Source organism: Lethenteron reissneri, chromosome 67 (genome assembly GCF_015708825.2).
Source record: "Lethenteron reissneri isolate LAM-NWPU_2019-01 chromosome 67, ASM1570882v1, whole genome shotgun sequence".
NCBI classification, from domain to species: Eukaryota; Metazoa; Chordata; class Hyperoartia; order Petromyzontiformes; family Petromyzontidae; genus Lethenteron; species Lethenteron reissneri.
The window spans coordinates 7734582-7762252 of NC_083845.1; the positions used below are offsets into that span (position 1 = coordinate 7734582).

The window sequence follows — 27671 nt, forward strand, 5'->3', positions numbered from 1 at the left end:
GACTCAACACTACCCATAGACTCAACACTACCCATAGACTCAACACTACCCATAGACTCAACACTGCCCATAGACTCAACACTACCCATAGACTCAACACTACCCATAAACTCAACACTACCCATACTCAACACTGCCCATAAACTCAACACTACCCATAGACTCAACACTACCCATAGACTCAACACTGCCCATATACTCAACACTGCCCATAGACTCAACACTACCCATAGACTCAACACTGCCCATAGACTCAACACTGCCCATAGACTCAACACTGCCCATAGACTCAACACTGCCCATAGACTCACACTACCCATAGACTCACACTGCCCATAGACTCAACACTACCCATAGACTCAACACTACCCATAGACTAACACTACCCATAGACTCAACACTGACCATAGACTCAACACTGCCCATAGACTCAACACTACCCATAGACTCAAAACTACCCATACACTCAACACTGCCCATAGACTCAACACTACCCATAGACTCAACACTGCCCATAGACTCAACACTACCCATAGACTCAACACTGCCCATAGACTCAACACTGCCCATAGACTCAACACTACCCATAGACTCAACACTACCCATAGACTCAACACTGCCCATAGACTCAACACTACCCATAGACTCAACACTACCATAGACTCAACACTACCCATAGACTCAACACTGCCCATAGACTCAACACTGCCCATAGACTCAACACTACCCATAGACTCAACACTGCCCATAGACTCAACACTACCCATAGACTCAACACTGCCCATAGACTCACACTGCCCATAGACTCAACACTACCCATAGACTCAACACTGCCCATAGACTCAACACTACCATAGACTCAACACTACCCATAACTCAACACTGCCCATAGACTCAACACTGCCCATAGACTCAACACTACCCATAGACTCAACACTGCCCATAGACTCAACACTACCCATATACTCACACTGCCCATAGACTCACACTGCCCATAGACTCAACACTACCCATAGACTCAACACTGCCCATAGACTCACACTACCCATAGACTCAAACTACCCATAGACAACACTGCCCATAGACTCACACTGCCCATAGACTCAACACTACCCATAGACTCAACACTGCCCATAGACTCACACTGCCCATAGACTCAAACTACCCATAGACTCAACACTGCCCATAGACTCAACACTACCCATAGACTCAACACTGCCCATAGACACTCAACACTGCCCATAGACTCAACACTACCCATAGACTCAACACTACCCATAGACTCAACACTGCCCATAGACTCAACACTGCCCATAGACTCAACACTACCCATAGACTCAACACTGCCCTAGACTCAACACTGCCCATAGACTCAACACTACCCATAGACTCAACACTGCCCAAGACTCAACACTGCCCATAGACTCAACACTGCCCATAGACTCAACACTACCCATAGACTCAACACTGCCATAGACTCACACTGCCCACAGACTCAACACTGCCCATAGACTCAACACTACCCATAGACTCAAACACTACCCATAGACTCAACACTGCCCATAGACTCAACACTGCCCAGACTCAAACTGCCCACAGACTCAACACTGCCCATACTCAACACTGCCCTAGACTCAAACTGCCCACAGACTCAACACTGCCCATAGACTCAACACTGCCCATAGACTCAAACTGCCACAGACTCAACACTGCCCATAGACTCAAAACTGCCCAGACTCACACTACCCATAGACTCAACACTACCATAGACTCAACACTACCCATAGACTCAACACTGCCCAGACTCAACACTGCCCATAGACTCAACACTACCCATAGACTCAACACTGCCCATACTCAACACTGCAACAACTGCCCATAGACTCAACACTGCCCATAGACTAAACACTACCCATAGACTCAACACTGCCCATACACTCAACACTGCCCACAGACTCAACACTGCCCATAGACTCAACACTACCCATAGACTCAACACTGCCCATAGACTCAACACTGCCCATAGACTCAACACTACCCATAGACTCAACACTGCCCATAGACTCAACACTGCCCATAGACTCAACACTACCCATAGACTCAACACTGCCATAGACTCAACACTACCCATAGACTCAACACTACCCATAGACTCAAACCTACCCATAGACTCAACACTGCCCTAGACTCAGCACTGCCCATAGACTCAACACTACCCATAGACTCAACACTGCCCATAGACTCAACACTACCCATAGACTCAAAACTACCCATACACTCAACACTGCCCATAGACTCAACACTGCCCATAGACTCAACACTACCCATAGACTCAACACTGCCCATAGACTAAACACTACCCATATACTCAACACTGCCCATAGACTCAGCACTGCCCATAGACTCAACACTACCCATAGACTCAACACTGCCCATAGACTCAACACTACCCATAGACTCAAAACTACCCATACACTCAACACTGCCCATAGACTCACACTGCCCATAGACTCAACACTGCCCATAGACTCAACTACCCATAGACTCAACACTGCCCATAGACTCAACACTACCCATAGACTCAACACTGCCCATAGACTCAACACTGCCCATAGACTCAACACTACCCATAGACTCAACACTGCCCATAGACCCAACACTGGCCATAGACTCAACACTGCCCATAGACTCAACACTACCCATAGACTCAACACTACCCATACACTCAACACTGCCCATAGACTCAACACTACCCATAGACTCAACACTGTCCATAGACTAACAGCACGACACGTGCGATGTTGCTCACCATCAAGCCTGGTGGACCGGGCACGCCAGGATTACCGTGAGGTCCACGCAGTCCCTTGGGAATGATAAACACAAACAAGCAGACAGTGACATCTCATTCACCCACAGCAAGACGGGTTTGTTGTTGTTGTTGTTGATCACCACGTGAATAACCCAACCAGTTAAAGGATGTCATGTATTCTAGATTTGAAGCTTTCGTGACTGCAAGGATTCATATTCTTAGGTTTTTTCGGTAAAGTCACGTAGGTAAAAAATTGTGCCTTAACTTGGCCCTTCCCCCCTCAACCATTATATAAACGGAGTGGTAGCTCTTGTAATCTCTCATTTACTTGATACAGCTATCGTGGCTGTGACGGTTCCACCTGAAGACGGAAGCTTGTGTTGCCTCCGTAACGTCGTGATTTTTTATTTATTTTACTTTAATTAATTTTAATTTTAATTTTTACCTACGTGACTTTACCGAAAAAACCGAAGAATATGCCCATTGTAATTTATGTGCATACATCACCCCCCCCCCCCTCCTCCGCAGCCTCTGGCCTACACCCCTGATTGGCTTACAAGTAATGACATCACAACTCCGTGGCTGTCACCTGATGCTGCTGGTTGTTGCTGTTGTTGTTGTTGTCGTAATCGCCGGTGAAACGTCGCGGCTACTCGAATTGTGAATGTTGTCGTGGGCTTTACTCTCCAGCTCACCACCCGTGGGGTGCTGCACTAGCGACGAATTGGCCACGTTTCGCTTACGTGACACAACCTTCATAATTGGCTGTGTCGGGTGGTGGCGGGTTTAACTACACAACCTTTATATTCACTGAATCTTACCACAAAAACCTCCATTATGGATAATATTGGTTGCGAAAGCAACCTCCTACTACTACTTGTTAAACAGATCTCATTCAGATTGCAAGGCAGGCCTCCATCTCCCCTCATCTCAATTCACAGCTGATGTTTGTTGTTGGGTAACTATTCATGGATCGCCTAGGCTTCTAGGAGATGTTGATTACCTCGCCTGGTACACAGGAGGTCGTGGATTCAATCCCGACCCTGACGCCTGCTGTATATTTGGAGTTTGCGTGTCTCTCTCTCATTATCATCACGGTGGCTAGGAGATGTTAACTACCACGCCTGGTGTGCAGGAGGTCGTGGGTTCGATCTCCACCCTGACGCCTGCTGCTGTATATTTGGAGTTTGCGTGTCGCTCTCTCTCCTCGTGGTGGGCGCGTGGATTTTTCTCCGGGTCCTCCCGGTTCTTCCTTTGCACATTTAGAGAATGGACGTCACGCGTTCAGGATAATTTGGCTGCCGCTTGAAGTTTCCACGACGGGCCGCTTTTCTTGTGCTGCCGTAGGTGACGGCGAGGTCGCTTCCGAAAAAAGAAAGCTTCGTAGCTCAGTGGGGCCTTACCCGGTAAAAAATAATAATATATTTGTTGAATAGTGAAGTGGCCAAGTTTATGCCGTCAAGAGCCTCCACCCACCCACCCGGCACGGCCAGACCCGAATGGTCATCGTTGCTGTGGCCCAACGAGCTGCGAGCAGACGGATCTCTTCATGCGTCCAGCAAAAAAAAAACCGCCCCGCGTTTCTGGACGCAGTCACCGGCGATCACGTCCGGCCTACGCGAATTGTTAATGTTGTGGTGGGATTTACTCTCCGACGCGCAGCCGGTGTATGGCCCGAGTAGTTACCAATTGGCACGTTTTGCGTAAGCGACACAAACCTACCGGCTGGCTGCGTCGGGCGGTGGCGGCGGGCTAACGACTCAGCCTTTAGACTTGCGCGGCCGAACGCAAAGAAAACTTGACCACGTGAGCTAAACGTTCTCACGTTCACGCGCGGAAGCGGATATGACAGAGCTACCTCTGAGATCCCTTCTTCTCCTTCTTCAAGTGACACTCTGGTGCACACAGAAAGGCCCGTGGAAGCGGATATACCAGAGAGCTACCTCTGAGAGCCCAGTGGACAAGGGGGAGGGTAGGCAGGGGGGAGGGTGGCCCACATCTAGCAGGCGGGCAACTTACGTTGGGTCCTCTCATTCCCTGCACTCCGCGTTGGCCAGTGGGCCCAGGCGGTCCCTGCACACAACCCCACATTCCGGCGTTGGCGTTAAAACGCGGGCAAAGGAGCGGGTTCGCGACCGCCCGCATAGGCCCGCTGCTGGTGGAGAGGGGGGCCTTCCGCTAGGGCGAGCGCTGGAGAGACAGAGAGATAGAGAGACAGAAAGAGACAGAGAGAGACAGAGAGAGAGAGAAACAGAGGGAGAGAGACAGAGAGAGAGAGCGACAGAGACAGAGGGACAGAGAGACAACGAGAGAGATACAAAGAGAGAGACAAAGAGAGACACACAGAGAGAGATAAAGACAGAGAGAGAGAAAGAGAGACAGAGAGAGACAGAGAGAGACAGAGAGACAGAGACAGAGAGAGAGAGCAGGAGAGACAGCGAGAGAGAGACAGAGACATAGACAGAGAGACAGAGAGAGAGAGATAGAGAGAGAGCGAGAGAGAGACAGCGAGAGAGAGACAGCGAGAGACAGAGAAACAGAGACAGAGATAGAGAGACAGACAGCGAGAGAGAGACATAGACACAGAGACAGTGGTATTTGGCTGACCGGTACGTCTTGGAAGAAGAAGTTGTATTTGTGTGAGTATACGCTGAACTTCTTTTGCACCCTACGGAGCCAACCGCGTTTAGCGGAGGTCCGGGGGGGGGGGGGGGGGGGAAGGACAACCAACTAAACACAAGAAGCAGTTCTAAACAAATGAGTTTGTCAATGTAAACGACGATGATTTAAAAGTTGCATAGCTAGTAGTGGCTTCCTAATATCGGAAGGCAAGAACGTTCCAGACGGCCGCAGAAGCGCATCTGAAAGCGCCACGCGACGGCCGAGACGGAAGCCGCCACCGCCGCTGCGAGCGTCAGTGGAGTGTCGAGTGACGATGCTTCGTAGCCCCTCAACGAGATCAGCCAAAGTATTGTGGTTCATTTGTGGCAATAATTTCGTGTGAAATAACAATAATGATCTTTCTTCTTGGTTCTTTCGCTAAAGTCACGTAGAATGGAAATAATAAAATAATAAAATAAAACATAATAAAATAATTCTTACGACGTTTCGGCCACAACGCAAGCAGCCGTCCTCAGGTGATGACCAGGTCTGTCGGGGAGACTTTACCGAAAGAACCAAGAAGATGAATCCCTGCAGTCACGAAAGCTTTAAATCGAAAAATAATGATCTTGATAATTGGCTTTTTACCCTTCTATCTGGCAACAAAACTGACACCTTTTTTTACAAGGAGTCATGTTTGCATAGACCACAATACCTGGAGCCATAATGCAAACAAAAAACATAACTCTGACAATATATGCACTTATAATATATGCACTTATCAGAGATGATGACGACGATGACGACGATGATGATGATGACGACGATGATGACAACGATGACGACGACGATGACGACGATGATGACGGTGATGACGACGATGATGATGACGATGATGATGACGTGGGCGGTGTTCTCACTCTGTTTGGCCTACAGTGGCCTTGCGATGAAGAACGCCGCTCTAGATTGAGCTCTCAATGGCTCCCTCTAGTTGAGGCCCTTTGCGGTAGCACTCTGGTCCACACAGAATGGCCCAACGAAGCAGATGTCACAGAACTACCTCTGAGCGGCGTGAGCAAGCTGTTGCAGCGCTGCGCCTTCACCATGATGACTGCGCTACCGCTCCCTGATCACGCAAGTACAAAGATCCCCCGTTTAGGCCTTCAACGGACTGTTGGGGCGCACCTATGAAGGCCGGAACGACACACGAGGGGGTGGGTGGCCAGCGCCACGCCCGGCCACCTTTGTCTCCCTCATGGCCCATTTACACACCGCGCCGAATACTCAATTAAGGCTGAGTCGACCTAGGGGAGGCCCAGGACCGGCTCAGATAATCGTCATCGGGGTTGGTGGCCGTGAGCGGGAATCGAACTCGGGTCCGCCTTGGGTTCGTAGCGTAGCGTAGCGCTAACCGCTACACTGCCGCGTGCAACAACAAAAAACAAAGATCCCCCTTATAGCCTGAACAGGCTGTTGGTGCAAGTGCTGTTAACGAGCACTCGCGTGCACAAAGACAAAGATCCCCCGTATAGCCTGAACAGGCTATTGGGGCAAGTGCTGTCAGCGAGCACTAGCGTGCACAAAGACAAAGATCCCCCGTATAGCCTGAACAGACTGTTGGGGCAAGTGCTGTTAGCGAGCACTCGCGTGCACAAAGATAAAGATCCCCCGTATAACCTGAACAGGCTATTGGTGCAAGTGCTGTTAGCGAGCACTCGCGCGCACACACAGATGCACGCACGCCACTCACAGGAGGCCCAGGGTCTCCACGGGGGCCTTGGAGCCCCTCCAAGCCACGCAGCAGCACCATGGCGTCGGTGGCGTCATGGCCCAACGAGTAGCCGTCACCGCCCAGCATCGTCTCGACGCTGGGGGGGGGCGTCTCGATCTGCGTCGCGTTGCCGAAATCCGCCGGGCTCCTCGTGACCGTCGCGCCGCTCGCCCCGCCGCCCAGGATCTCTAGGCCGCCGTCACCCGCACCGATGGCGTCTCCCGGCGGGCCGTCCGCCCGCCCTTCCGAAGCGCCTTCTGCTTCATGTCGCGTCTCCGGTGGACTCGCGGATGTACCGCTTCTCCCGCGGGTGGCGCCCGGGCGAAGCGAGCTCGACACTTCGGGCCTGGGACTTTGGGGCGTCGTTGGAGCCGCCGGTTCGTTGATTTCCTCAACTGTCACCACTGCCGTCGACGCCACCGCCGTAGTACCCCGACTGGTGGATATTAAACGGCCGACCGCTTTCTCCGAAGGAGCGGTCGGCTTTGTGATCGTTGATGACGACGACTGCGGGACCTTGTCAGCCTTCTTCGGCGTGCCGTCGCCGCCGCCGCCACCGCTCGAAGAAGCCGCCGGCTCCTTCTTCGCCGAGGCCGTAGGCTTCTGCGAGGCCTGGTTCTCGCTCGCCGTTGTCGGAGCCCGCTTGGCCGCCGCCGCCGGGGGCGCGCGTCCCCACCGCCTCCCACCTTCCGCCGCGTGCCGCGGGGGCGCCGTCGCCCGGGGAGCGGCCGCCCCCCGGGCCTCCGTTCCGTTGGCGTCTGCGGCGAAGCCTTCGCCGGGCTGCCGCTCGCCCGGCATCGGCGGCGAGAGCGATGCGATTCCGCCGCCGTCGTCGCCGGCGTCGCCTCGGCACTCCTCGCGAACGACGGCGCAGTAGTCGGCGGCCACGTTGGCCGAGGGGAAGAGGTCGAGCTGGCAAACGAGGCCCTCGAAGGGCACCGCGCGGCGGGACAGCCTTCCGAGCCTGAACAGGGCCTCGGGCCCGACGGCGGGCCTAGTGGCCGCGCTGACGCTCCTCCGCAGGAACTGGCGGCCGCACCCGGTGTAGAGCGTCACGCTCCGCTCCGTCACGGCCAAGGCGACGCTGTGCGGCCTCGGCTCGTGCAGGTTTACGCCGAAGTGCAGCGGCTTCCCGTTGGACAGGTGGACCGCCACCTTCCGCGGCAGGAGCTGCAGGCCGAAGAGGAGCGCGGGGGCCTCAGCGGTGAGAGCCTCCCCCGCCCCGCCCGTCGGCGCGGTGACACTGAGGAGGAACGCGTGGCTCGGCCGCAGGGGGCGGACGCTCAGGACGATGGAGAAATTTCCAGCGAAAAAATCTGGCGGAACGACGTCGGAGACCTTGGCCTCCACCTGGGATTTCCTGGTGAGCATGACGCCGGGCGGTGCTAGCGCGGCGCCGTGAGGTGTCACCGGCTTGGCGGGTGGCAACATCGCCGTCGCCAGCGTGATGTTGGGCGTCAAGCCTAGCCTTTGGAGAACGTCCACATCTGCGGAAGAAAAGAAATGCATTTTTTTCGATTTAAAGCTTTCGTGACTGCAGGGAATCATCTTCTTGGTTCTTTCGGTAAAGTCACGTAGAATGTAAATAATAAAATAATAAAAATAAAACATAGTAAAAAAATTCTCACGACGTTTCGGCCACAACGCAAGCAGCCATCCTCAGGTGAAGAACAGGTCTGTCGAGAAGACAGAAGACAGAAATGGAATGCATTCAGACTCTGTCTTCTCGACAGACCTGTTCTTCACCTGAGGACGGCTGCTTGCGTTGTGGCCGAAAGGTCGTGAGAATTATTTTATTATGTTTTATTTTTATTATTTTATTCTTTCCATTCTACGTGACTTTTACCGAAAAAACCAACAAGATGAAAATAAATGCATTTAAGTGAAAAAAGAATCCATTAAAATATATTTTTTTACATCAACGTGCCGCATAACTGTTACTCTAAGGCGGTCGAGAGAGTGGAGAAACTCGCGGTGAGCGCGCTTCGGCCATCGAAATAAAAATCTTCATTTAGACCGGCGGAGGGGGAGGAATCCGATAAGCCGCGAAGCTCTTTGTTCGCAGGTTTCCGGCACAGGCACGGGGTCAGCGAGGTGCATCGGCGAAAGTGGTCATGTGCCCATACCGTTAAGCGATTACATTGCACGATACAACGGGTATACGTGCGTCTCATCCTCGACTGCGGTGCGGATGGTTAATTTTCGCTCTGCATCCACTAAGAGTTGCACCATTCAACTCGGACCCACGTCTATGAATATGTCCACCCAGAACTGGTGTCAAGCTGATTCGCACACCGGATGTTGAACACCGATTCACGGCTTTGCCGATGAGATGCGCTCCTAGGAGGCCGTGGCGATGCTGGGATGTGTACAAAAACATACTTTTATCAGACTATTTATTGACACTGCAGGAGGAATCTCATGCTATGTAAAGCTATTTTTGTTCATAGATGTACAGTAGGGGGCAGTTACGACGACAAACAGTATAAACATCATGATAGTACCGCAAAGTACAAGAATATTTTACGTGGAGGGACAAACGTGGCAAGGAGATGCATTGATTATAACCCTTTCCCATTCCGTATGTGAACGTCATCAGTCTTTCTTTCGATTCCGTTCCAATGACGTACGTGTACGTGTTAGTGTATGGGTAGTGTTAGTGATGACGTACGTGTTAGTCTATGGGTAGTGTTAGTCTATGGGTAGTGTTAGTGATGACGTACGTGTTAGTGTTAGTCTATGGGCAGTGTTAGTGATGACGTACGTGTTAGTGTTAGTCTATGGGCAGTGTTAGTGATGACGTACGTGTTAGTGTATGGGTAGTGTTAGTGATGACGTACGTGTTAGTGTTAGTGTATGGGTAGTGTTAGTGATGACGTACGTGTTAGTGTTAGTGTATGGGTAGTGTTAGTGATGACGTACGTGTTAGTGTTAGTGTATGGGTAGTGTTAGTGATGACGTACGTGTTAGTGTATGGGTAGTCTTCTTGGTTCTTTCGGTAAAGTCACGTAGAAGGGAAGTAATAAAATAATAAAAATAAAACATAACAAAATAAAATAATTCTCACGACGTTTCGGCTACAACGCAAGCAGCCGTCTTCAGGTGAAGAATGAGACAATGCCAAGCTAGGAGCTTATATATAAGCTGCGTTGGAGGTGGAAGAAAGAGCGCCTTAACAAAAGAATGTGCATATGAAGAAGAATTTAGCATATTCATGGAAAAATGCGATGGAGGTGGGCGGGGGGGTTTCAAAGTCATATTATGCCCATGCATTATGCAGGATCAACAGCACCAAGGGGGGGGGGGGGTGCAGGGATTAGCAGTAACAAAGGAAAGGAATGTTAATGATATGTAGCTGCAGTTAGTTGATGTGGTCGAGAAATTGTTTTAGAGCAGCACGGCCATGTGGCCAATTGCTCTAGACCAATTTCTCGACCACATCAACTCCATACACCCAGCCATCAGATTCACCATGGAAGTCGAAAAAGATGGCAAGCTACCCTTTTTGGATGTCCTAATCAAAAGGAGACCTGATGGTTCAGTGAGCCACTCTGTCTACAGGAAAGCCACCCATACGGATGCTTATCTAAAACCGGATTCCCACCACCATCCATCCCAGAAGAATTCCCTCATCAAGACTCTATATCATAGAGCCCAATGCATCTCCGACCATGAACACATTGCCAGTGAACTCAAACACGTACGCCAAGCTCTTAAGGCTAATGGTTACTCCGACTACACAATCCGCAAAGCCATCACTCCAACCATCAAGAAGGATCCTGTTGAGGAGCCTTTCAAGACCATCACCTTACCCTACATTGCTGGGGTCACAAAAAAGATCTCCAAAATCCTGATTAAACACAAGATCCAGGTCCGATTCAACACAGTACATAAAATCCGTGATCTGGTACCGTCTGTAAAAGATGTGGTTCCAGACATACAGTACCCTGGCGTCTACAAACTAAGTTGCCTCTGTGGTAGCAGTTACATTGGGGAAACCAAACGACATGTCTCGGACCGCATCCGTGAACATAAAGCAGACCTGAAACACAGTAGGACAAACACCTCAGCCGTGGCAGATCACTGTTACAACTCAGTGGGCTCACATGATATTGACTTCTCCAAGACAGAGGTTCTCTGCAAGCCATCTGGCTATCATGAGAGATTCGTTCATGAGGCGATCCACATACACAAACGCAGAGACAATTTTAACCGAGAAGATGGATTCTGGCTTAGCAATCATTGGAAGGACGTAATAAACCATTTCGACACACATTAGGGTGGGTAGAATAATACATAGTGTTATATTAAATGTCTAAAATATAGGTTGGTTTACAGCAATACAGTATATAATTTAATGTTGGCAGTATATAGTACGGTATATGCTCGTGTGATGCAATAGAATAAAGTTTAGATGGAAGCATATTATATAATTTTTACGACGTAGAATTGTAATGTATTACTTGCTGTTAGTAACTCAGCTTATTATAGAGTATAGTAAGTATACTGATGGTGCGATGCAGTTTATACTTTAGTTTTTTATGTAGTTTATACTTTAGTTTTCTACGTGGTTGTTGAGTAACTGCAGCTACATATCATTAACATTCCTTTCCTTTGTTACTGCTAATCCCTGCACCCCCCCCCCCCCTTGGTGCTGTTGATCCTGCATAATGCATGGGCATAATATGACTTTGAAACCCTCCCGCCCACCTCCTACGCATTTTTCCATGAATATGCTAAATTCCTCTTCATATGCACATTCTTTTGTTAAGGCGTTCTTTCTTCCACCTCCAACGCAGCTTATATATAAGCTCCTAGCTTGGCATTGTCTCATTCTTCACCTGAAGACGGCTGCTTGCGTTGTAGCCGAAACGTCGTGAGAATTATTTTATTTTATTATGTTTTATTTTTATTATTTTATTACTTCCCTTCTACGTGACTTTACCGAAAGAACCAAGAAGATGAATCCCTGCAGTCACGAAAGCTTTAAATCGAAATGTATGGGTAGTGTTAGTGATGACGTACGTGTTAGTGTTAGTCTATGGGTAGTGTTAGTGATGACGTACGTGTTAGTGTATGGGTAGTGTTAGTGGTGACGTACGTGTTAGTGTTAGTGTATGGGTAGTGTTAGTGATGACGTACGTGTTAGTGTTAGTGTATGGGTAGTGTTAGTGATGACGTACGTGTTAGTGTTAGTCTATGGGTAGTGTTAGTCTATGGGTAGTGTTAGTGATGACGTACGTGTTAGTATTAGTCTATGGGTAGTGTTAGTGATGACGTACGTGTTAGTGTTAGTCTATGGGTAGTGTTAGTCTATGGGTAGTGTTAGTCTATGGGTAGTGTTAGTGATGACGTACGTGTTAGTGTTAGTCTATGGGCAGTGTTAGTGATGACGTACGTGTTAGTGTTAGTCTATGGGTAGTGTTAGTGGTGACGTACGTGTTAGTGTATGGGTAGTGTTAGTGGTGACGTACGTGTTAGTGTTAGTCTATGGGTAGTGTTAGTGGTGACGTACGTGTTAGTGTTAGTCTATGGGTAGTGTTAGTGGTGACGTACGTGTTAGTCTATGGGCAGTGTTAGTGATGACGTACGTGTTAGTGTTAGTCTATGGGTAGTGTTAGTGGTGACGTACGTGTTAGTGTATGGGTAGTGTCAGTGATGACGTACGTGTTAGTGTATGGGTAGTGTCATTGATGACGTACGTCTCCGTAGGTGTACGTGTTAGTCTATGGGTAGTGTCAGTGATGACGTACGTGTACGTTAGTCTATGGGTAATCTCAGTGCTGATGTCACGTGTCATTCTATGGGTATATGACGTCACGAAGCTCTGCCCCCCCCCCCCAAAATAAAACACGCTTCAAATCGCTTTAAACTATTGTCATTGTAGTGCATATTTAATGTGGCGCTGCACTCTGATGTTGTAGGAGAAAACATTTATTACAAAGTCTATTTAATTAAGTAGAACGTGTTGTCTATATTTATTTTAAGTTGCGCATTTTTGATGTGACGTCACATTTCTCACCCTCTCCCCCCCTCGTCACACATCGTCACAAATGTCTGACCCCCACAGCCCCCCCCCCTAGGTGCGTGACGTCATTCCCTGTCCTCGCTTAACGGCCGGCGTCCTGGAGGCAAACGCAAAGTGGTTGCCGCTGTCAGTCGAGACGAGAAGACGACACGTGACTCGAGGCCAAGGCAGCGACGTCTCCAGGGCACACGGCATCAGCCCCCAGCCCCAGCCCCAGCCCCCAGCCCCAGCCCCCAGCCCCCACCCCCAGCCCCCAGCCCCAGCCCCCACCCCCAGCCCCAGCCCCCAGCCCCAGCCCCCAGCCCCCAGCCCCCAGCCCCCAGCCCCCAGCCCCAGCCCCCAGCCCCCACCCCCAGCCCCCACACCAAGCCCCCACCCTCAGCCCCCACCCCTAGCCCCAGCCCCCAGCCCCAGCCCCCAGCCCCCAGCCCCAGCCCGAGCCCCCACCCCCAGCCCCCACCCCCAGCCCCCACACCAAGCCCCCATTCTCAGCCCCCACCCCTAGCCCCAGCCCCCACACCAAGCCCCCAGCCCCAGCCCCCAGCCCCAGCCCCCACCCCCAGCCCCCAGCCCCCCCGGGGAAAGCGAACGCCGATCGAGGGGGGGGGGGTGGAGGTTGAGGAGTTTGTGTTCAATCCTGGGGGGGGTTATGGGGGGGGAGTGGTGGGGAGTGGTGGACAATTCTGGGGGGGGTTATGGGGGGGGTTATGGGGGGGGGGTTATGGGGGGGGGGGTGGTGGACAATCCTGGGGGGTTATGGGGGGAGTGGTGGACAATTCTTGGGGGGGGGGGGTTATGGGGGGGTGGTGGACAATCGGGTAACGATGACGCTGCCGTGTAAACGCTCTCTCCACCACCCCCCCACCACCCCCCCAATAATTAACTCCATACGGCCATATGTGCAGCAGATACCGTAAAAGCGAGCTGATTACTAATATTGTATTTAAAACCACGCTCGCTCGCTCGCTCACGCGGGGGGGGGGGGGGGGAGTGAAGTGAAGAATACACAAAAAAGAATCCGGGCCATTGCGTACAGTGTTGCAACATGTGGTGTGTGTGCCACGTGTGTTTTGTAGCAATACAGCGGAGGGCACACACGCACGCAGAAGACGGAGGAGGGAGACTTCACTCAGCCGAGAGCAGAGCCACCGCGTGGGCGAGTGGCGGAGGTCGGCGTCGCCCCCTGCCGTCTTTGTATCCCCCGGCGACGGTGTTTTATAACACACAATTGGTCCCATATATCTGTGTTTGTGCGTGTGTCTCTGTGTGTCTCTGTGTGTGTGTGTGGCCGAGTGCGGAGCGGTGGTGCAGCGGTTAGCGCTGCGCTACGAACCTGGCGACCCGAGTTCGATTCCCGCTCACGGCCAACATCAGGTGACGATTATTTGAACCGGTTCTGGGCCTCCCCTCGGTCGACTCAGCCTCAAATGAGTACCTGGTGCGGTGTGTAAACATCGCCACTGGGGAGACAAAGGCGGCCGGGCGTGGTGCTGGCCACCCACTCCCTCGTGTGCCGTGCCGGCCTTCATAGGTGCTACTCGCTAACAGCACTTGCCCCTACAGTCTGTTACAGGCTACACGGGGGATGTTTGTCTTTGTGTGTGGCCGAGTCGACCTAAGGGAGGCCCAAACCATGCACACGAGGAACCGGTTCGAATGGCTGTCTCGCCGGGGCCGCCTTTGTCTCCCCCAGTCGGGGACGTTCACGACACACCAGGGACTCATTTGAGGCCGAGTCGACCTAGGGGTGAGTGCCCCAGGGACCGGTTTCAGATAATCGTCGCCGGGCGTTGGTGGCCGTGAGCGGGAGTCGAACTCGGGTCGCCGGGTCCGTAGCGCAGCGTAGCGCTAACCGCTGCACCACCGATCCCCACACACACACACAGAGACGCAGCGACACGCGGATTGTGTAGATCCCGACCTAAATATCCCCATCTGGAGGAGGAGAACGGAAGACCCTCTCGTTGAAGGTCACGTACGTGCAGCCGTCATCATCATAGGGACATGGTCGATCCATGAACCGGTCCTGCGCCTCCTCTAGGTCGACTCAGCCTTAAATGAGCACCTGATGCCATGCGTGCTATCCTGGCCTTAACAGGTGCTCGCTAACAATACCGCCCATAGACTCAACACTGCCCATAGACTCAACACTGCCCATAGACTCAACACTGCCCATAGACTCAACACTGCCCATAGAATCAACACTGCACCATAGACTCAACACTGCCCATAGACTCAACACTGCCCATAGACTCAAAACTGCCCATAGACTCAACACTGCCCATAGACTCAACACTGCCCATAGACTCAACACTGCCCAGAGACTCAACACTGCCCAGAGACTCAACACTGCCCATAGACTCAACACTGCCCAGAGACTCAACACTGCCCATAGACTCAACACTGCCCATAGACTCAAAACTGTCCATAGACTCAACACTGCCCAGAGACTCAACACTGCCCATAGACTCAACACTGCCCATAGACTCAACACTGCCCATAGACTCAACACTGCCCATAGACTCAACACTGCCCATAGACTCAACACTGCCCATAGAATCAACACTGCACCATAGACTCAACACTGCCCATAGACTCAACACTGCCCATAGACTCAAAACTGCCCATAGACTCAACACTGCCCAGAGACTCAACACTACCCATAGACTCAACACTACCCATAGACTCAACACTGCCCATAGCCTCAACACTACCCATAGACTCAACACTACCCATAGACTCAACACTGCCCATAGACTCAACACTGCCCATAGACTCAACACTACCCATCGACTCAACACTGACCACGGTCCCTTACGTTCTGCCATTGCTAGTACATTTCTTAAAAGCGTGTTTTTAAAAGAAGTAAATATTATTTAAAACTTCATTGCACATTACTCAATTTGGCATTGCACAGAGTAGAAGCAACATCATCGCTCCCCTCTACTCACAGGCTAACACACAGGGACAGCTGCTACTGGGGGTGCCCATAGGCTAGACCACAGCAGCAGCAACAGCAGAATCACACCCCTAAAAGGCAACCAAACACTCATCAACGCGTTCGTCAATTAATGCTCGTGTAAGCCTTTAAAAAAACATTGTACAGCAGCAGCAGCAACATCGCCTCCCTCCCCTAATGACAGACGCGTGACCCTGGCCCCGTCAACTGACCGCTGGTGAACCAGTCGACGCGCTCACCTCCGAGGGACCGATGCACGAGGCTGGCCGCGAGGGCGATGAACACGACGAGGCCCGCAGGCGCCACGTGGCTGCCGAGAAACGTGCAGAGGGCAACAGCGACCGCGCGTTAGTCGTGAGCACGTGGTCAAGCCCGCTGCTGCGTGAAGATCTCCCCATGACATCATCACCACCATCATCATCACCATCATCATCATCGTCAGCCGTGGTCAGCCCGCTGCTGCGTGAAGACTTCCCCATGACATCACCACCACCACCATCATCATCATCATCGTCAGCCGTGGTCAGCCCGCTGCTGCGTGAAGACCTCCCCATGACATCACCACCATCATCGTCATCATCGCCAGCCGTGGTCAATCATCACCACCATCATCATCATCGTCAGCCGTGGTCAATCCACTGCTGCGTGAAGATCTCCCCAAGACATCACCACCACCATCATCATCACCATCACCACCATCACCACCACCATCACCACCACCATCACCACCACCACCACCATCATCATCATCATCATCGTCAGCCGTGGTCAATCCACTGCTGCGTGAAGATCTCCCCAAGACATCACCACCACCATCATCACCATCACCACCACCATCACCACCATCACCACCACCATCATCATCGTCAGCCGTGGTCAATCTACTGCTGCGTGAAGACATCACTGACTTTTGTTCACAGTTTGAACGGCGTGATGAAGCTGTGTGTGTGTGTGTTCTCTAATCACGTGGGCTCCTCTTCCAGTTTCTCAGTGACCCTCGAAGGATGAACATAAATACATGAATATTGTTTGCATCTCTCTGGCAAACAATCCACCTGACGTGCGGATAGTGGTTGGGGGTGGGGGGGGGGTTGTTTGACCATACTTCACCACCCTGGCCAATTGTAAAAACTAAAACTGACTGACGGGCAAAATAAATGTCCTGACCAAAAGACAAAAATCCCCGTATAGCCTGTAACGGACTGTTGGGGCAAGTGCTGCTAGCGAGTAGCACCTATGAAGGCCGGCACGGCACAAGCGAGGGGGTGGGTGGCCAGCACCACGCCCGTCCGCCTTTGTCTCCCCAGTGGCGATGTTTACACATCGCACCAGGTAACTCATTTGAGGCTCAGTCGACCTCGGGGAGGCCCAGGACCGGTTCAGATAATCGCCACCGGTGTTGGCCGTTAACGGGAATCGAGTTCGGGCCGCCGGGTTTGTAGCGCAGCGTAGCGCTGACCGCTACACCACCCCTCCCCTACAAGCACGCACACACAGACACATCGACACACACGCACACAACAAAGAACAAAGATCCCCCATATAGCCTTAACAGACTGTAGGGGCAAGTGCTGTTAGCGAGCACCTATGAAGGCCGGAATGGTACACGAGGGGGTGGGTGGCCAGCGCCACGCCCGACCGCCTTTGTCTCCCTAGTGGCGATGTTTACACACCGCACCAGGTACTCATTTGAGGCTGAGTCGACCTAGGGGAGGCCCAGGACCGGTTCAGATAATCGTCACTGGTGTTTGCCGTGAGCGGGAATCGAACCGGGCTCGCCAGGTTCGTAGTGCAGCGCGCTAACCGCTACACCACCGCTCCCCACAGACACATCGACACACACGCACACACGCGCGCGCACATCAGCGCAGACCCAATTTAAGTGATATTGGCACAATAATGACAGCTTAAAAAGTACAAAGAACGCCCTCCCACCCCCACCCCCATCCCCACCCGTCCTCCCGTGCCAAGTGAATGACGTATTCAAACGACACCGCAAGCCATCGACAAAGTGGCGGCTTGCCCTACCGCGTGCTCGCCCCCAGCGGCCACGTGATCGCCCCCCAGCGGCCACGTGCTCGCCCCGAGCGGCCACGTGATCGCCCCCAGCGGCCACGTGATCGCCCCCAGCGGCCACGTGATCGCCCCCAGCGGTCACGTGAGCGCCCCCATCGGTCACGTGATCGCCCCCAGCGGCCACGTGATCGCCCCCAGCGGTCACGTGATCGCCCCCATCGGTCACGTGATCGCCCCCAGCGGTCACGTGATCGCCCCCAGCGGCCACGTGATCGCCCCCAGCGGCCACGTGATCGCCCCCAGCGGTCACGTGATCGCCCCCAGCGGCCACGTGATCGCCCCCAGCGGTCACGTGATCGCCCCCAGCGGCCACGTGATCGCCCCCAGCGGCCACGTGATCGCCCCCAGCGGTCACGTGAGCGCCGCGAGCGGTCACGTGCTCGCACCATCCATCAATGGCCCCCGCAGCCGTCGCCACGCGGTTCTCACGTGGTACACAACTCAGCGGCGACAAATTCGTTCCGTTGCTCGCCGAATGAACATTTCACCGATCGAGAGGAGCCGGTGGAGGTGGTTCGGGCACCCGGTGAGGATTTCCCTCCCCGGTAAACTCCCCGTGCCACTGGGTGTAGAAGAAGCCCCGGGGCCGGGCCCAGGGCACGCTGCTGGCGGGACGATGTCGCTCGGCTGGCCTGGGAATGTCTGGAATTCTCTCAGGAATAGCGAGGAGTCTGTGTGTAGTGTAGTGTGTAGTGTAGTGTGTATAGTGTAGTAGTGTATAGTAGTGTGTAGAGCAGGGGTCCTCAAACTACGGCCCGCGGGCCACATGCGGCCCGCCGAGGACATTTATCCGGCCCGCCGGGTGTTTTTGCCGCCGCTGCCTGCCTGTTACTTTTTTTCTACATGAGAAGGACGGTCATTGGTGGAAGAGGGAGAGGGGGCGGAGTTTCCCCCAATCAGACTGCATTGATGGGCAGTGGAGTCTGTATGTCTCTGTGTGGGCAAAGTTATTGCTGGTATATTGTTTTTGTAGCACTGTACTACATATGCCCGTGCTGCATATGTAGTACTATTAACATTCCTGCATTTCCCATAAATATGCTAAATTCCTCTTGATATGCAAATTATTTTGTCAAGGCGCTCTTTCCCCCGTTTCCAACCCAGCTTATATATGCTCCAAGCTCGTGTGCTGTTTCATTCAGACGCTGTCTCCCCGACAGACCTGGTTTTCACCTGAGGACGGCTGCTTGCGTTGTGGCCGAAACGTCGTGAGAATTATTTTATTATGTTTTATTTTTATTATTTTATTACTTCCCTTCTACGTGACTTTACCGAAAGAACCAAGAAGAGAGGATATCTATGAAATGGTTTGCCAAACTGTGAATGGTTTGGAGCTGAACTGGGCTAAACTAGTCAGTGTGACAACTGATGGTCCTCCTAGCATGGTGGGGTCTAAGAAAGGAGTAATTGCTCGCATTAACCAAGAGATGGACAAACATAACCATTCTCAACCAATAGCCATACATTGCCTCATCCACCAACAAGCGCTGTGGAGTAAATCACTGAAGTGGGACTCGGTTATGAAATTTGTGGTATCTTGTGTTAACTTCATTAGAGCTCATGCACTAAACCACAGACAATTTCAGGCATTTCTGTCTGAGCTAAATGTTGACTATGAAGATGTTCTGTATCACACAGAAGTCAGTTGGCTGAGTCGAGGGAGAGTTTTGAAACGTTTCTATGACTTACTTCCGCAGATTACAGCTTTTCTGCTTAAAAAAAAACAAAGAAGTACCAGAGCCCAATGATGCAGAATGGAAATGGCACCTTGCCTTTCTGACAGATGTAACAGAGCTACTCAACAGTTTCAATGTGCAACTTCAAGGAAAGGTGAAGCTCATCTGTGATATGCAATCACATGTCAAAGCATTTGAAGTAAAATTAGGCCTCCTCATCAAACAAGTGAAGGAGGAAAACTTCTGCCATCTCCCCACAACTCAAAATCTGTTAGCGGAAAAACCATTGGTTGCATTCCCAAACAAAACGTGTGGATTCACTGGAAAAATTGCAAAAGGAGTTCCAATTTGGATTTAAAGAGCTTCATCTCCATGAACAGGACATACAGCTTTTCCGTAACCCATTTTCTATTGACATTGAAAATGTGGATACAATTTACCAAATGGAACTGGCTGAACTGCAGAATTGTGACTCTCTGAAAGACGCATTCAAGTCAAGCAGCCTTCATAATTTCTATGCATCTCTCCCCTCTGAGACATATCCTCATCTCAGGAACCATGCACTCAAAATGGCAACCATCTTTGGCAGCACTTATGTCTGTGAACAGACTTTTTCCAGAATGAAACATTTGAAATCTCCAACCAGATCTAGACTAACGGATGCACACTTGCATCACTTGTTACGACTAGCAGTGACAAATATGGAACCGGACATTGACCATCTCATTAGCCAAAAGCAGGCCCATAGTTCCCATTGAAATACTGGCAAGTTTGTTGATTTAACTTTACTTGTTCTTCATTTTAAATATTGTATTTGTTCCCGTTTTGTTTCTTCACTTCAAAATAAGATATATGCAGTGTGCATAGGAATTTGTTCATAGTTTTTTTTTTACTATAGTCCGGCCCTCCAACGGTCTGAGGGACAGTGAACTGGCCCCCTGTTTAAAAAGTTTGAGGACCCCTGGTGTAGAGTATAGTGTATAGTAGTGTATAGTGTAGTGTACAGTAGTCTATAGTGTAGTGTGTAGTGTAGTGTATCGTAGTGTATAGTGTTGTCGTGTGTAGTGTATAGTGTAGTGCATAGTGTAGTGTAGTGTGTAGTGTAGTGTGTAGTGTAGTGTATAGTGTAGTGTGTAGTGTAGTATATAGTGTAGTGTATAGTATAGTGTATAGTGTAGTGTATAGTGTAGTGTGTAGTGTAGTGTATAGTGTAGTGTGTAGTGTATAGTGTAGTGTATATAGTGTAGTGTATACTGTAGTGTATAGTGTAGTGTGTAGTGTATAGTGTAGTGTATATAGTGTAGTGTGTAGTGTATAGTGTAGTGTGTAGTGTAGTGTATAGTGTAGTGTGTAGTGTATAGTGTAGTGTATATAGTGTAGTGTATAGTGTAGTGTATAGTAGTGTATAGTGTAGTGTATAGTAGTGTATAGTGTAGTGTATAGTGTAGTGTATAGTGTAGTAGTGTATAGTGTGGTGTATAGTAGTGTATAGTGTAGTGGTGTATAGTAGTGTATAATGTAGTTGTGTATAGTAGTGTATAGTGTTGTAGTGTATAGTGTAGTGTATAGTGTAGTGTATAGTGTATCGTAGTGTATAGTGTAGTAGTGTAAAGTAATATATAGTATAGTAGTATATAGTGTAGTATATAGTAGTGTAGTGTAAAGTAGTGCAGTGGATAGTGTAGTGTATGGTGTAGTATATAGTAGTGTAGTGTATAGTAGTGTAGTGTATAGTAGTGCAGTGGATAGTGTAGTGCTTCCATAAACCCCAATGTGTTCGCTCACCGACCATTCCTCTGTTAATGACGAGCTGTCGTAGTTACAATAAATATTAATCAATTAATTGATTAACCATAAACCTGAACTCTGCCTGTTCCATCTCTGCGGCATCGAGTGTTTCTCCCTCGCACGAGTCGGGCTTTCTCCGGCGTGCAAGCGCCCGTTAATCGGCCGATGGCACCCTTCATCAGACGAAGAGATAGGATCGCAGAGCTTGGGAAATTGTTGGTAGCGAACGGCTCATCGCTGCATGGCGGTTGCTGCTGCCTGCCTGCTCGTGCCTCTGTGGTTCATTCTCCCCCCCTCCTAGCGGCAAGTCACAAGTCGAACAAAAACTTGTTGCGATTAACTCTAATATATAATTACCGTGATGTTTATTATGATTAACACTTAGTATGCTGTCGCGACCAATATCATCCATAACACAGGTTTTTTTACACGCCGAACTCACTCTGTCCGTTGTTGTTGCCGTTGTATCTTCAAATCTTGTAACTCAATTTCAACCCACTTCCCAATGTGGTATCGATTGCAAACTTGGTATACTTATGTCATACTGATGACAATACTATATTCTATCATAAAAAAAATTTCAACATTATTTTTAATATGTTATGCTTCGGCTTGAGTCTAATTGTCCACGGTAAACTGACGTTGGCTGTAAATGACCACGGTCCCTTACGTTATGGCAAGCTTCGGGGCCAGTTCTGCCATTACTACAGTATATTTCATAAAAGCATGTTTAAAAAAAAGTTTTAAAAAATATTACTTATTTTGGGTTATATCGTGTAAATAAATGTGTCGTTAAACCGGCCACCACCCGACACAGACAATTCGAAAGGTTTGTCTAGTAAACAGAACATGCCAATACACTACAATATACACTACACTATATACTGCTATACACTACACTATACACTAAACTATATACTGCTATACACTTCACTATAAACTACACTATACACTGTTATGCACTACACTATAAACTACACTATACACTGCTATACACTACCATACACTACACTATACACTACACTATACACTACCATCCACTACACTATACACTACTCTACACTACACTATACACTACACTATACACTTCACTATACACTACACTATCATACACTCATATACACTACACTATACACTACACTATACACTACACTATACACTACTATACACTACACTATACACTATCATACTCTCCTATACACTACACTATACACTACACTATACACTACACTATACACTACACTATACACTACACTATACACTACTATACACTACACTATACACTACACTATACACTACACTATACACTATCATACACTCCTATACACTATACTATACACTACTATACACTATACACTACACTATACACTACACTATACACTATCATACACTCCTATACACTACACTATACACTACACTATACACTATACACTACACTATACACTACTATACACTACCCTATACACTATCATACTCTCCTATACACTACACTATACACTACACTATACACTACACTATACACTATACACTACACTATACACTACTATACACTACACTATACACTATCATACTCTCCTATACACTACACTATACACTACACTATACACTACACTATACACTACACTATACACTACCACAGTACGTATGTTGAACTTCGTTCGCACCGTACGTAGCCAACCGCGCTGACCGGAGGAGATCTTTGGCAGCGATCACGACTATCATCACGACTATCATCACGACTATCATCACGATTGGGCAGCGACGACCCTCTCCTCGTCACGGGCTGACTCAATCGGTCACATTCGTCGAAGACGGCTGATGGCAACTTTTTTTTCTCGAATTTCTTTTTTTTTTGCAAAGCTCCCAATTGGCAAGGGGATCGCATACAGTAAAAAAAATTGCATCTTACGCATTCTTTGGCAGCGTACTGAGTCTTGCGCTCAGCCAAAGTCTGGCCGTAGCCCGCCAGGATTATACATTTTATATATATATTATTTTTACGTATAAACAGATGATGGGGGTGCATGCAGGGGAAAGAAAGAGCGGCTTGTGAGAGGGAGGGGAAAAAATTAACCCGTAAAAACAAAGTTTTTCACTCTAAATCCTTTATATGCGTGGCGTCCTCTGGCTTGAGATGGCTGCCACCTATGGGTCAGATGATTGTCTGCCAGCATTAAGCAATTGGTAATTAAATATTTAAAAAGAATTTCCCTAAACAGTGTAAAATTTTGGAAACATTTTTTCACGAAAATTAATTGTCACGCACAACGAGTCTGTGTGGAAAATGTCAGCTCGATTGGATCACGGGAAGTGGGTTAAAAAACGACCGAAAGATTTGCACAGTCGTAAGCAAGCAAGCACGCACGCAAGCACGCAAGCGAACTTAATATAAAGGATTTAAAAAATACGTGGACGTCTCATTTCGAAAGCTCTCCCCTCGCCGCCCGCCGCTCCCATGGACGGCGCCACGCACAGATGGATTCAACAATCCGCACTTTGCAACGCAGAACCCGGTAATGGGCGACACGTGGGCTCCAACCCCACACCGCCCCAACTGCGACCTCGCCCAGGCTCGGACCTGCTTAGCTTCTGAGAACCGGCGAGGTTCGGCCGCAGTCTTGGGATCTCCCGTTGCGGCAGGTTCAGGCGACAGAACAAGTCCCTGAAGCCATTAAAACTATTCAACTACTTTGTTATATTTGCCAGGTAAGGTCCACTGAGCTCTGTAGCCATTTTTGTGGCGAGATGTTAACTACCTCGCCTGGTATGCGGGAGGTCGTGGGTTCGATCCCGACCCTGACGCCTGCTGCGTATTTGGAGTTTGTGGTGTCTCATCATCATCACGGTGGCTAGGAGATGTTAACTACCTCGCCTGGTCTACAGGAGGTCGTGGGTTTGATCTCGACCCTGACGATGCCTGCTGCTGTATATCATCTCCAACATCAACATCACCATCAACATCATCTCCAACATCCTCATCATCATCAACATCACCATCAACATCATCTCCAACATCCTCATCATCAATATCAACATCACCATCAACATCATCTCCAACATCCCCATCACCATCAACATCATCTCCAACATCCTCATCATCAATGTCACCATCAACATCATCTCCAACATCATCATCATCAACATCACCATCAACATCATATCCAACATCCTCATCATCAATATCACCATCACCATCAACATCATCTCCAACATCCTCATCATCAATGTCACCAACAACATCATCTCCAACATCCCCATCAATATCAACATCATCTCCAACATCCTCATCATCAACATCACCATCAACATAATCTCCAACATCCTCATCAACATCACCATCAACATCATCTCCAACATCATCATCATCAATGTAACCATCGACATCATCTCCAACATCCTCATCAACATCACCATCAACATCATCTCCAACATCATCATCATCAACATCACCATCAATATCATCTCCAACATCCTCAATATCAACATCACCATCATCTCCAACAACATCCCCATCAATGTCACCATCAACATCATCTCCAACATCCTCATCCTCAACATCACCATCAACATCATCTCCAACATCCTCATCATCAACATCACCATCAACATCATCTCCAACATCCTCATCCTCAATATCAACATCACCATCATCTCCAACATTCTCATCATCACCATCAACATCATCTCCAACATCCTCATCATCAACATCACCATCAACATCATCGCCAACATCTTCAACATCACCATCACCATCATCTCCAACATCTTCATCCTCAATATCAACATCACCATCATCTCCAACATCCTCATCATCAACGTCACCATCAACATCATCTCCAACATCCTCATCATCAACATCACCATCAACATCATCTCCAACATCCTCATCAATATCAACATCACCATCAACATCATCTCCAACATTCTCATCCTCAATATCAACATCACCATCATCTCCAACATCCTCATCCTCACCATCACCATCATCTCCAACATCCTCATCAACATCACCATCAACATCATCTCCAACATCATCATCAATGTAACCATCGACATCATTTCCAACATCCTCATCAACATCACCATCAACATCATCTCCAACATCATCATCAACATCACCATCAATATCATCTCCAACATCCTCAATATCAACATCACCATCATCTCCAACAACATCCCCATCAATGTCACCATCAACATCATCTCCAACATCCTCATCCTCAACATCACCATCAACATCATCTCCAACATCCTCATCACCGTCCGGGTCGTCTCCCATCGCGGCTTCACCTGCGGCACGGAGACGCGGCGCGGTGTCGACGAGGAGGCCGTGACGACGTGAGCCCACGTGGAGGAGGTGGAGGTGGAGGAGGTGAAGGAGGTGGAGGAGGTGGAGGAGGTGGAGAAGATGGCGAGTCGAGGCGATGACGAGGGATGACAGACCTTGGCAGCGGGACCATTGTCGCGGCTCCCGAATCTTCCGGGATGCAGTGCGACCGCCTTCGATGCCCATTAGACGACAACCTTCAGGGTCCGTGGAGGAGCTGCGCCTTAGCGGAGGTGGACGCGAGGAGTCATCAGACGGGGCAAGGGGCAGGGGGGTCGGGATCGATCGTAGAGCGAGAAGATCGATGGCTCAAATGGACCAAAGTCAAAAAAATGGAAAAAAATAAAAATGAAAAATCGTTCCCGATCTAAGCCAAGACAAATAATAATAATAATCTGTCTCTCCCTTTCTCAGATGATGTCGATTAAGACGACATATGTGTTTGTGTGACTGCAGATCGCTCCGGCTTAGAGCTAGCGAGCTTAGCGGATTGTTCAGTTCCGTGGTGGACTTTGCGGTGTCGGTGGTGGTGGTGGTGAAACCGGCGATTGAGAAAATCCGAATTGGAGGTTGGTTTCAGATGGGGTGCGACGTGAAAAGAGAAGTGGTGGCGAATTTGTTAAAGAGACGGAACGGTTGAAGACGAGCAATTGTGATTGAGGTGAATCATTTCCGAGCCGAGTAATAAAAAATAAAAAATAAAAATCAATTTAAAGAGAGTTACTGTCACTCGAATATTAATAAAAAATTAGTTCCGATTTTATTTTAAAATATTTATCCCAAATGTGTCGCGCGTTGACGAACGAACGCTGCAATGCTCGCGGGGAGAGAAGTTCGAGACGGATTTCGCGAGCGGCGATGATGAGTTCGAAACTTTCCGATCACATAACGTTGAACATCACACTTTAAGTTCGGCTCCGCGCCCGTGAGCTTTCCCAAACAAGCAGGCGAACGACCAGACGGACGACCCAAATCTCTCACGACAACAACAACAACAGCCCCGTTCGCTCCCACCGGCGTGTCTGTAAAATTAAAATCAAATTCGTAAGATTAACGATTTGGCCGCCACATTCAAAAGGTGATGGCATTGGCCGATGCGCCGGTAATTTGTAGTAATCTCGCTTATTGTAATCCGACGGGATTCCATCCGACGTGATGAAAACGAGAGAGTGAGTTAAGAGAGACGTCTCGATCTGCGGTGGTTCGTCACCTGCGCACAGAGATCGATCGGGAATTTCATCGGGTTTTTTTTTGGGGGGGGAGGGTTGTGTGGTCACTTAGGCCACCACCGCCACCACCGCCGCCACCACCGCCGCCACCACCACCGCCACCACCGCCACCACCACCGTCACCACGATAACCGCTCCAAACCGCTTCGGTTAAAATTAATAAATTATATCTCCTCCACCCAGCCCCCCACTCCCCCCCCCCCCCCACCAAAAAAATATAAAATTACCAAAAAATAAACCTCTGCCGAAAAATGAACGATTGTTAAAATTACGATTATTGTAACAACGACAAAAAAACCTCCCGCAGAAGCTGTAAAATACTAATAAATTAACGAGAGCGCAAGAAATGATCTGGGGTTTCAAAGAAAAAAAAAGCCAACTTACTTAAACGAATAAAAAAATCAGGT

The 27671-nt window shown here is 49.5% G+C and overlaps 1 protein-coding gene across 1 annotated transcript in view; it reads right to left on the reverse strand.

The window, feature by feature from the left end:
- Positions 1-27258, reverse strand: part of LOC133360132 (mucin-19-like) — an 80225-nt gene extending 52967 nt beyond the window's left edge. Inside the window, exons 1-5 of the mRNA XM_061578718.1 lie at positions 25999-27258; positions 16408-16478; positions 7161-8668; positions 4829-4882; positions 2810-2863 (exon numbers count right to left, since the gene is read on the reverse strand). Of these exons, the coding sequence (XP_061434702.1) occupies positions 2810-2863; positions 4829-4882; positions 7161-8668; positions 16408-16478; positions 25999-26168 (1857 nt within the window). The 5' untranslated portion in view covers positions 26169-27258. The remainder of the gene's footprint in view (positions 1-2809; positions 2864-4828; positions 4883-7160; positions 8669-16407; positions 16479-25998) is intronic.
- Between the last annotated feature and the right edge of the window lie 413 nt (positions 27259-27671).